At 41.9% G+C, this 10,787-nt stretch overlaps 1 protein-coding gene and 1 long non-coding RNA gene across 13 annotated transcripts; one reads left to right on the plus strand and one right to left on the minus strand.

The window, feature by feature from the left end:
• On the minus strand, positions 258-3,487 carry LOC110430285. 12 transcript variants are annotated; one of them, XR_002447611.1, is made up of 6 exons: positions 3,151-3,487; positions 3,013-3,060; positions 1,807-2,495; positions 1,346-1,414; positions 1,105-1,189; positions 258-598 (listed from the first exon to the last, which is right to left on the minus strand). It is a non-coding gene; the product is annotated as an uncharacterized LOC110430285 (long non-coding RNA). The 12 variants fall into 12 exon arrangements; XR_002447614.1 differs by having other exon boundaries at positions 1,807-2,304; positions 2,405-2,495; positions 3,013-3,487; XR_002447608.1 differs by having other exon boundaries at positions 1,807-2,304; positions 2,405-2,495; positions 2,925-3,487.
• On the plus strand, positions 6,377-7,073 carry LOC8065892. Its single transcript, XM_002439361.2, has one exon. The coding sequence runs from the start codon at positions 6,490-6,492 to the stop codon at positions 6,739-6,741; it is 252 nt and encodes an 83-aa protein (XP_002439406.1). The 5' UTR covers positions 6,377-6,489; the 3' UTR covers positions 6,742-7,073.

Below are 10,787 nucleotides of genomic sequence, written 5' to 3' on the forward strand. Positions count from 1 at the left end.
CAAAACCCTTGGAGATGACCTATTTTAAACTTTGCATTTTGTTTTAGGAGTTTGCAAACAACAACAAATGCTAACTCAATTATGCAAAACTCTTGGAGCTCTATAGCAAACACTACTAAGGTTCCCTTTGAATCCTGGTGGATCCTAAAAATTTAGATTAAAAATCTAGTGCATTCATTGGATTTTGTATGTACGTACTAAAATTCAGTAGAATCTAGCATGTTTGGATGATTTTTTTTAAAATCTAGAACAGAGCCTAAAAACAAGAATATCCGTCTTTCAAATTAAACACCACCTTTAAAGTAGTGACTAGTGAAATCCGCGCCATCGCGCGGTCAGGTGAGTAAACACACTTATGTTATACACATGCTGCTAATGCCCATAATGAGACCATGGTGATGGAGATATACATGTACACGATGCGTATAGTACATGTGTATAGGTATATGCATACGGTACAATGTGCAGGTAAAAATTACATATACTGGTAGTTTACTACGTTAGGTGGAAGGACTTGGTCTAGTTCTTCTATGCCTTCACAAACATTTCGATTCGTAGGGGTCAGCAAATGAATCAGTGATCTGCCAACTGGACGAATCTGTTCACATAGCATGAAGTTGTTAACAGCATATGAACCAATCAAGAGGGGGGCAGAGAAGGGACAAAGAGATCAAAAATCATTGAGTAACATAAAATCTGACATCATTTGGAGTCCTATATGAAAAATTAGAAATATTCATAAAACAATGAATAGGAAAAAAAACTAAGTAGTTCAGCCAAAACAAGGATAACACATTGATCTGATAGAACAGAGTTTTAGTCCCCTTGGTTTACATGATGGATCTATGTGATTATAACTAAGTTGAGCATCAACAAATGTTATAATTGAAAAAACTGATACTTTGACAACCAAACTAATATTCTTGAAACAAAATCATAAAAGAACAGATTGCAAAGAAGAAATGATATTGTGCCACTGCAACATGTACCAGGAGCGAATATGCATAATAGGCACATTGTAAAAAAAGTTGCCTTTTTGAATTGAATTTGCTTTAATTTCTATTCTATAGATCTTAGTTGATGACAATTAAATATAAACCTCACCTATGGAGAAGCAACATCCTCATTGTAGTGGATCTTGTAAACAGAAAATCACACCTCTAGACCAAATTGTGGCCAATGCAGCAAGCTACAGAACACAAAGTATGCATACTGAGGGAATGGATGAAGCAACAAACTATACACCAAATCGCACAAAATCACCGGCCTTATTGAATGTGCACTAACAACATGCTCATCGGGCAATCAAAGCACAGATGGAAGCTCCCATATTGTTTGCAGGTACCTCACATTGATGGCAGACTAGAGAAGCACCGGGAATTTAGCATCTTGTATGGCAAGGGGAATAGCTTATCTGCAGTGTCAAATCAACTATATTAGTAAGAGAGGAAAGAAATAGAGACCCAAATTCTTGCAGCCTAAGTCATCTGTTAGAACCAACACAATGAAAAGGAGGAGAGAGCACGTGGGGACTGACCAAGCAGGAACAGAAAGAGCAACGCAAATACATCTGAAGAAAAACAGATAGATCTAAAATATTCGAGATAGAAGAAGAAGACGAAGCTACTGCATGAAAAAATGAGGACAACAGCCATTGGGACATTCATTTTTTTACCTATTATGAAGTATCCTTATTATTGTTAATCATCTAGCAACTATATGTATCTTTGTTCAATAAACATGGATAGACAAATCTTCGCCATAAATTAGTAACAAAGAGATTCCATGTGCAGATTGGGAGGACACCTGTTGTTTCTTTGGTTTGCTGAATTTGAGCATCAGGCAGCAATTAACAATGCTCTTCAATTTCTCACCATGAAGGTCATTTAAATTGCAGAAAATAGGAATCTTGGATATCTCGATGCAAACAACAAGATCAGCAACACCACCCCTATCTCCAGCAGTCATACTGTCAACCTCATCCATGATTAGCAGAGCATCAGGTTTTTTGACCTTTGTGGCCACTTAATATATAATAATCATCAAAATACAAAGTCAAAAAAAACATTCCTCATGCTGCTACACCAACAGATTGTGACTATAATTCAGAGTTGTGTTGCTAATAAGGTCCTAGCTGAAGAAAATGAAATATAAATAACATATTAACATGAGAAATACAAAATTAGAAACAAAAAAAATGACAGTGACCTGATTCTCCAGAGTATGGGAGCATAATAGCAGGACGAAGCCAACATCCATAATATGGACAGAACAGTCATGTCTCAGATAATCAGATCCAATTAACTATGAGCATGAAAAAATTATGTATTAAGTTATGTTAAGCAGGATTCCATGACATGGCACCCAACTATAGAATCATTAGGAGTCAGAAGTTCCAGTCCACCTCGTTTTTCATCTTTAGCTGGAGTATTGGTTGTCTGCTTGTACAGGATCCTTTGCAAGCTTAAATTTTTGGATCAAATCAAATAAACCATCTATAGTGAAAAAATGGGACAATGCAAGTAAGTGCAAGTACGCATGAAAATCAAATAAACCACATAATACACGGTGCAGCCATAACCAAACTTTACTTTCCTTCCATAACAACTGAAAAAACTACCTAACAGAGACATGCACATTGCCTAATTTGACTTACACTGAATATTTTCGGTATTGAATTAGACGTTCTTAACAACTAATTATGTAGAGATTTTTTTTATTCCCCCCCGGCTACTTGATGGCAACCGGATTAAGGTGGACAGCCATCTCCTATTGGTCATTTTGTGCAAAAATAATTCCAATTAGGCCATTGTACTATCTATTGCATAAATTTATATTTTCTAAGTAAAGTTGAATCTCTAAAATTCTCTGTAATCGCAGTAATTAATGGATCTCTAAAATTGTCTGTAATCATAGTAATGTACCTCAACCAAACTGTGGAATCAGCCATAGGAAATAACAGGAATTATACACATGTTGTCTTGAACATGCGGAAACTCCCTTCCTTTGTACCTGAACAATCATAGACGAGGAAGGGAAGAAAACAAGCTGAAATCAATCCTGAAAAACAATAACGAAACCAGATCAGAGGAGGTAACAAGCATGTAACCAATTTGTAGCACGCGTATAGGTAGCTAGGGTTTTGGCAACCAGAGGAGCGCCCGTTCCTCGGCAGGAGAAGGCATTGAGGATCCCACGCGAATGATGAGGGAGAGGGAGGTGGCCACCAGGCCCCAACCGCACTAGCGCTCTGCCCGCAGGGGCCGCCGTCTCGTCACGCCTGCCGCCGCCTCGCGCCTGCTGCCGCCTCGTGCGAGAAGGGTAGATAGAGGAAGGGGAGGGAGAAACAGAGATGAGAGGCAGCCGAGGGAGGGCGGCGGAGGAGGAGGGCCGACGCCGACGCCGACGCCGGCTTGTGCCGCGCCATCGCCCTGCCCGCATCGGAGATGAGGAGAGCGAGATAGAGCGAAGAGAGAGAGGAGGGGGTGAGAAGCTAGATGGAGAAGCGGAAGTTGGGATATATATTTGCCTCTGTAGATTCGGAAGAGAAGCAGAGGAAGCAGGGGGGAAACGGAAGAATCCAACGAGAATCAGCAGAATTGGCTTCCGATAGAATCCGCTTCAAAAAATCGTGGCCATCCGATGAGAGATCTGATGGCCAGGAGAATTCCGGGCGACATGGCCCCTGCTTCTCTAACTGGAATCTGTCGGAGAATTTAGGGGAGAATTATACAGTGATGAGTAGGATCATAATACTAGGTCCTTTTACGGAAAAGAGAAAAACAAGACTATAGTAGAAAGCCCAACACGAGGGCTGCGCTGCTGTACTCCATGCTTGTGTTAACTGAAAGATTCGGTTATCCGTTGTGTGCTAACGTGTTATTGTATATTCAGGTAATTAGTATTTTACCTTTTTCATGTTTTATTGTTTTGATTGATTGATTTTGTTACTCCATTTGTCCAAGTAGTATAAAACATTACTAGTATGGAGTATTATTTATGATATTTAGGTAATTAGCGTTTTTGTTCTTTTTAAGTGTTGGCTTCGTACCGCTTTTGTTTGGTTCGATAATGCATTTGAGGAGAGGCTCGCCCTCGGTTCCTCCTGTTTTTCGGGGAAAAAAACGGATATCATACAAGTTTGATGATATTCGTTATGAAATGTACCTTTTACATCTGAAACACATATAACTGCCATTATTTAAATTAGATGTAAGATTACATTTGTGTTTTTTTTTTGACAGAGATAGAACACGTTTTCAATTGATTGATTTGGATTTTCTTGCTGAGCGTTTGCAGCTGAGGCTGTTGGTCAAAGAGAATGGATCTAGTACGTGTACAGTGCGCCACGGCAGGGTGGCTGACTGGCTGGTTGATCGATGGTGACTCACACGTGACGGGAGTGACGCGACCAAATATTTTCGGTTTTGATTTGGCCGTCCTTGTTGTCCCAGCCCTTGCCTTTGCCATGTGCCGGTGTCATGCTGCCATGCCGGCCGGTGCTTCTTGATCTTATCCCAACCGCGCGTGCCGTCCGGACCACGGCTGCCGCGGGCACCAGCAAAACTGGGCGGTCCTCCGAGAAAACCACGTCCCCGCGCGCAACACCAGCGGCCGTTCGCTGATTCCGATTCCGCCGCGCGGAGGGAGAGCGCCAGAGCGGCCCGTGCCCCGTGAGCCGGTCCGCGCCTCCTTCCCGTCTGCTAGACCGAACCCAACGAGATGATGCTAAAAGACGCCCAGAAGATTTGTTGAACCGTGCATCAAAGTCAAACTTATCATACCACGCTTTCAAGTACTCCAATGATTAGTAGTAGTAGTAGTACTACTGTATTAGCCTTCGTAAGGCCCAAGTAAGGTGATAGGGGGGCTCTGACCTGTGACTGTGTGTGCGACCACAAAAGGCCGACCTCCAGCGTCCGTAAGCCCCAAGTAACATGGAATCCCCTCCACTTCCTTTGAATTCAACACAAGACTGCAAAATGGAGAGAGAGAGAGAGAGAGAGAGAGAGAGAGAGAGAGAGAGAGAGATTTGATTTGATCTCATTCATTTTGGCTACCCCTTTTTCATTCGTAACCCATTCAAGAAAAAAACAAAAGGTTGTGGGCACCTAGATCTTGCTTAAAATTCTCGCTTAATGAATTTCACTCAAGTTCCTTCTTCTATTTGGAAACCGTATGCGGTCTCGGTGCCTGCCGCCCTGCCCAATGAGACATGGAACAGCATCGTACCGACTCACAGGCTACAATAGAAATATTTTTTTTTTATTTAGGCCTTGTTTGGATCTTGGCCGCTAAAAAATTTGTGTTTGCAAGCTATTTATATTTATTTTCGAGTCGTACTTTAGCACGTTTTTCATTAAGCAAAATAAAAGACTTTGCTACCGTTAGTGTGAAGTTATGGTAATCCAAGGATTACCGAAAGTCACATCCAACACCCACACCACACTCGCATGTGGTTGTAATTACACCAAAACTACTGAGCGACAGAGGTGTTGGTGGCGAGGGATTAATTATCCTCATCCAACCCGATCATATCCAAGTTCATGGGCGATCGGGTCACTCCCCACCCAAAAGAAGCTGCAACGCCTCGTGTGTGGAGTCTGACAGCAGCGCCTTGAAGGTAGCTTTGTACTTGCGCACCGTTTCAGAGTCAACATTGGATGATGGTGCCACTATTCCCAATTTCTCCATGAGAACACACTGAGCCTGTTTGCAAGCCATTTATGTTGGGCGCAACACCATTAAAACTCAGCATGTAAGATCGTTTGACATTACAATTAGCCTTTTTCTTCTCTTGTGAAGCTTGCTCTTCTCCTGTTTTTGGCTTGCAACATCAAATCAAATCAAACTGAACCATACCAAAGCATCTAGTAATCCAAGCACACCGTGACTGATGATACAATGCTACTCCGGGCCAAAATCAAAAGGCAAAAGAAGCAGCTCCTCCTATCTCTTTTTCTCTGCGTACGTTGATTCGATGACCAAAATAAAAGATCAGCAAATTTTATCTTCTGCTACTGCGCGTTGCTGAGTGAGGTGGGTTTTATCAGCACCATCTTGACCGGGCAACAGCCCCCGGTCTTGTTTAGATGCGAAAAAATTTTGGATTTCGCTATCGTAGCACTTTCGTTTGTATGTGGTAAATATTGTCCAATTATAGACTAACTAGGATTAAAAGATTCGTCTCGCAATTTATCGGTAAACTGTGCAATTACTTTTTATTTTTGTTTATATTTAATGTTTTATGCATGTGCCTAAAAATTGACGGAGAATCTTAAAAACTTTTTAATTTTTAAGATGAGGATAAATCGATCATTTCCCTTCTCGCCTCCCTCCCTCGCTCCTGCTTTCTCCGTCTATAAATAAAGCCCTCCCAAAACCCGATCCCAAAAACAAGCAGCGCTCCATCCAGTTTCCATTAGCAATCGCATTCATCCTCTTTTCGCAGCAGCAGCAGCACCCAGCAATCAACCAAACAAAGCGGCGATGGACGGCGGCAAGAAGAGCCGGAACCCGCACAAGGTCCCCGCGGACTACCGCAGCGACCGCAAGTCGGCCTCCGGGATGAGCGGCGACCCCAAGAAGGGCGGCCGCGGCGGCAAGTTCACCTGGGAGGGCGCCGACGGCTACGCCGACGAGGACGTCGGCCTCGTCTCCTCCAAGAACGCCAACACCAACCGCGCCACCAAGGGTGGAGGCGCCGCCGGCGCCAAGAAGGACGACGACGACGACGAGTAGGCCGGCCTCTCGCCGCCTCGGCCCGCCCTCCCCCCGTCGATCGCCAGCAAGAACCAACAAGTCCTTCCTACCTAGTTTGATTCCAGTCTCAGTTCGATTCTCGTGTTGAATAAATCATGATCGTGTGGGTTTAGGTGTCGTGCTCGCGAGTAACACTGAGCACAGAGCCACTGGGCGATCCACGGGCCGTGCAGGGTCTGTAGATATCATCTCATCTGTTCTTCGCTAGTACTTTGCTGATTTGCTCATGTTCAGGGGCCTGGCCTCGATTCGGTTCTTGGATGAACTGATTTATTAGTTTCCGGAATCGATGCTTTCATTCAGTTAGCGTCTCCTGCTCTCCACTGCTCAGTCCCTGCTCTGGACTGCGAAAATTGAGGACAGATTTCTCTTATGCTTTCAGATGAGGTGCAATTACGAAAGCAAAATTAGCATTTCGCAACTAACTCGCAGATCCGTAACTGAAGAAGACAGCAAGGAAGGAATTGGGAGGATTGCAATGTTTTTGTTGGTTTCTTTGTTTGTCAGGGATTCCAATGTTTATCTTTGTAGGCGATAACGCTGACTCAGCAAGTTCCCCAGCCATCTTTCTTGATGGCAAGACTATTGTCTGTTGTCACCCGTGCCATGCCTACATGTTCCTAGCAACCAGTGTGCAGACATTTCGCTGTAGCGGTACTGATCAAATGGAGCAAACGACGCATCTACTGAATTATTTTAACAAAAACAGAGTCTGCTTAATCTCTGTCGCAGTTCCATGATATACCAAAGCGAAAGGGTTGGTTCCATTGTACTCTGAGCAGTTTAGTGACCATGCCGTTCTCTGCATTTGGTCATGCACAGTTGCAGAGTCGCTCTCGCGATCGTTGTCCACCACTAGGGTAAGAAAGTCATTCATCCTCACTATTTTTTAACCTTTTTTGACACAGGAGATGGCTCCCCATTGAAATTGAAATATATCTAAAGGTGACCTGTCGTATGCCTCTATCCAGTATCCACAATACAGCAGTTCTAATCATGTTGTATGGATAACCTGGGAAAAAAAATCCGGTATGGTATGGCCTCAGATGACTCTGGCTCCTTGCTATTTTTCTTGATGGAGCTGGTTGCGTGATAGAGCTGGAGCAAAACCGAATGGGTTTGTTTGGCAGGACTCCAACGTTTTTATGGTGAAACCATTTTTAAGTAAAAAGTAGAGAAACTAGAGTCGTTTTGGCAAAGTCACAAATTATAGCTTCTCCAAAACGGCTCTGGCTCGTCTAGAAGATCCTCTCGTGATGAGCCATACCAAACACCACTTAAGTTTCTTTTGGTTCAACGAATCATGAACAACTAAAATGTACCAATACAGTTTAAGGCAAGCACGCAGCATGAAAACTACATGAAACAAAGGTCATACTAAGAACTTTAACTATCTTTATAGCTGTATATGTTTATGTTCGTACCTACTTTCTGGATACAAAGAGATTTGCGGTCTAGTGACGTTACTCTAAAATATTTACTCATGGTGGGGTAACCTCTTCTATTCTAGCTTATACTTAGGGACTGTTTGTTTGGCTCATACATGCTCGACTTTGGCTCCTTCTTCCTTGTTACTCCCTATGCAGTCCTATAGCAATGAAGATAAAAGCTTCAGCTCCGGCATAGCCTAGAAGAGAGCCAGGATACCTGCGGTTTGGAGGCTTCTCCCGGCTCCGCTACGATAGCGGAGCTGGAGCCACACCAAACACAACCTTACTTTGGCTATACTCTCTCGATGTGTGTGTGTGTGTGTGTGAGAGAGAGAGAGAGCGCGCGTGGTTGTGATGGGTTGGGGGGAGCTTAAAAAAACTATGAATGATCTTTTACATGCATATGCGTAACTCCACATGATTTTTTAGTTGCGCTTATATTCATCACTATATAACTTGGGTTAAACTCTCCATTGTGTCTTTCCATTAATGGACTCATAAGTTTTAGAATGGAATGTGATTTTGAAAAATTCCTATCTCTATGTGAGATATTTAGGTTTTGTGTAAACTCCATAGACATACATAAGAGAAATGCTATCCCCACTGTGACTAAGACAAGACTTCTGTCAAAAGTTTATTGCGATCTTTTTGTCCAAATAACAATTAAGGTGAAGCGGATCTTTATGATAAATATATCTATTTTGCAAGCTCATTATTTCAGGTAGTCCCTACAAAAAATCAAATTAATGACTTATACAATGTTTGAATTATCAATGTAAACACTGCATAGTTAGTTCTCATCTTTTAGAGACTAAGTGTAATAGGAGCATCCATTAGCAAATGGATCACCATGAGATGATCATCTAATGGCATAATCAAATCATATGGTTCTATTTCTCAACCATTATGACTTGCTCTTAAAGAACCAAGATCGAAAGAACTGAAAAAGTAGGTCATTCACAACCACTAACCAAGGATTCCTGAAAAAGTTGATGATTGGTAGTTCTTTCTTGAAATATATTTTGAAAAAAGAACAAATCCAGTCTTATACATATGCGAGGTAGGTAATAAAAAAATATGATTTTTCTTTCTTTTATTAGTTAGGAGACGTGTAAGAAGAAAGTCCCATGTACATTTTTGCATAAGGGAAATAAAAGAAGGGTCCTCTTTTCGACTCTAACTCCTTTGGTCTAGTGGTTGCTTTTCATTTTGTTACTTTAAAAATAGTTACTTTTCAACTCTGTCTTTAATAAAGGAATGTATAAGTCAAGGGGATAACCTCGATACACACCAACACAGAATGAACTTCCCCTTCCACATGTAAATTTGCAAATATGTAGATCATTGCAATAGAACATACATCTTGTTGTGAGATTATCTACATGACTTGTGACTCATATATTTGTGCAACAATCGTGTCATCTGTGTTCAAAACTTCTAATACGTCTTGAAACTAGGCTACATAGCATGATTAGACGTGCATTGTTTGAAACATGGTGTCATGTGTTGATTTGGATTTTGTTGGCTTTGGATGTGGATGACAAGATGGAGATGCAGGTGGGAGAGTGGTGTGGTAGGATGGACCATCACTACTACGCGTTTCATTTTGCGTTGCGTTTCACATATGGGCTCTGAGGCGGGGGTTACTTTTGTCCGCTACGGTTATTTAGGGACGGCTCAAGCCGGCTAGCCCACAGGACAACCGCTATGGTTACTAGTTAACCGTGGCGGGAAATGTTAACTAACCACCACGATTAATATCTATTAACATACATGAATGATGTGAATGATGTGTGTTTATGAAACAATGATGTGATCACTAATATTGGTTCGTTTAACATGCATGAATGTATATATATATATGTTTGTCATCTATTTGCTGCTATATCTATATTTCCATTAGCAAAATTTAAATTCAAATTTGAAAAAAGATTTTTTAAATGTAAAACATTAACAAAGGCGGGCAATTAAAAACAACCGCCTCCATTAAAACTTTAATCAAAGTGGGCTACAATAACAACCGTCTTGTTTAATCATTTAACCGTGGCGGACTACTTAAGACAACTGCTACAGTTAATATGTATTTACCGTGATGGTTGCCTTATGTTGTCCACCACGGTTAAAGGATTAACCCAGGCGGTTCCAAGAACCACCTTGGTTAAGCCACAACGATTAACCGTGACATTATGACCATGGCGGTTGTAAAAACTGCCACGGTTAAGTTTTTCTGTAGTAGTGCATCCCATAGAAAAGGCAGGGATAGAATTTTTCTCCTTTGAATATAAAAGTATAGATATATCTGTCTCACTCTCTCCCTAACTCTCACATATCTTCTTCTGTCCCTCAATCTGTCTCCCTCACTCACACTCACAGATCGATCTGTCTCCCTCACTCACACTCACAGATGGCAAACACTAGGGCCGGTAGATTGCATTCTACTTTAGAGTTTGGAGCTGCAAAATCTTCATTGGTGCCGAGAGTTTGAGCCCTGGTAGATTGTATTATCTTCCAACATGACGTCGCTTATAGTTTGGAGATTCATAACCTTCACAGGTACTACACCGCTCATGTTGTGGCGTAGCCACCTGAGCCCAT

This window comes from Sorghum bicolor, chromosome 9, assembly GCF_000003195.3.
Source record: "Sorghum bicolor cultivar BTx623 chromosome 9, Sorghum_bicolor_NCBIv3, whole genome shotgun sequence".
NCBI lineage: Eukaryota > Viridiplantae > Streptophyta > Magnoliopsida > Poales > Poaceae > Sorghum > Sorghum bicolor.

Excerpts from the sequence above, each read along its gene's own strand:
- LOC8065892 (XM_002439361.2), top strand. The coding sequence starts at position 6,490 with ATGGACGGCGGCAAGAAGAGCCGGAACCCGCACAAGGTCCCCGCGGAC.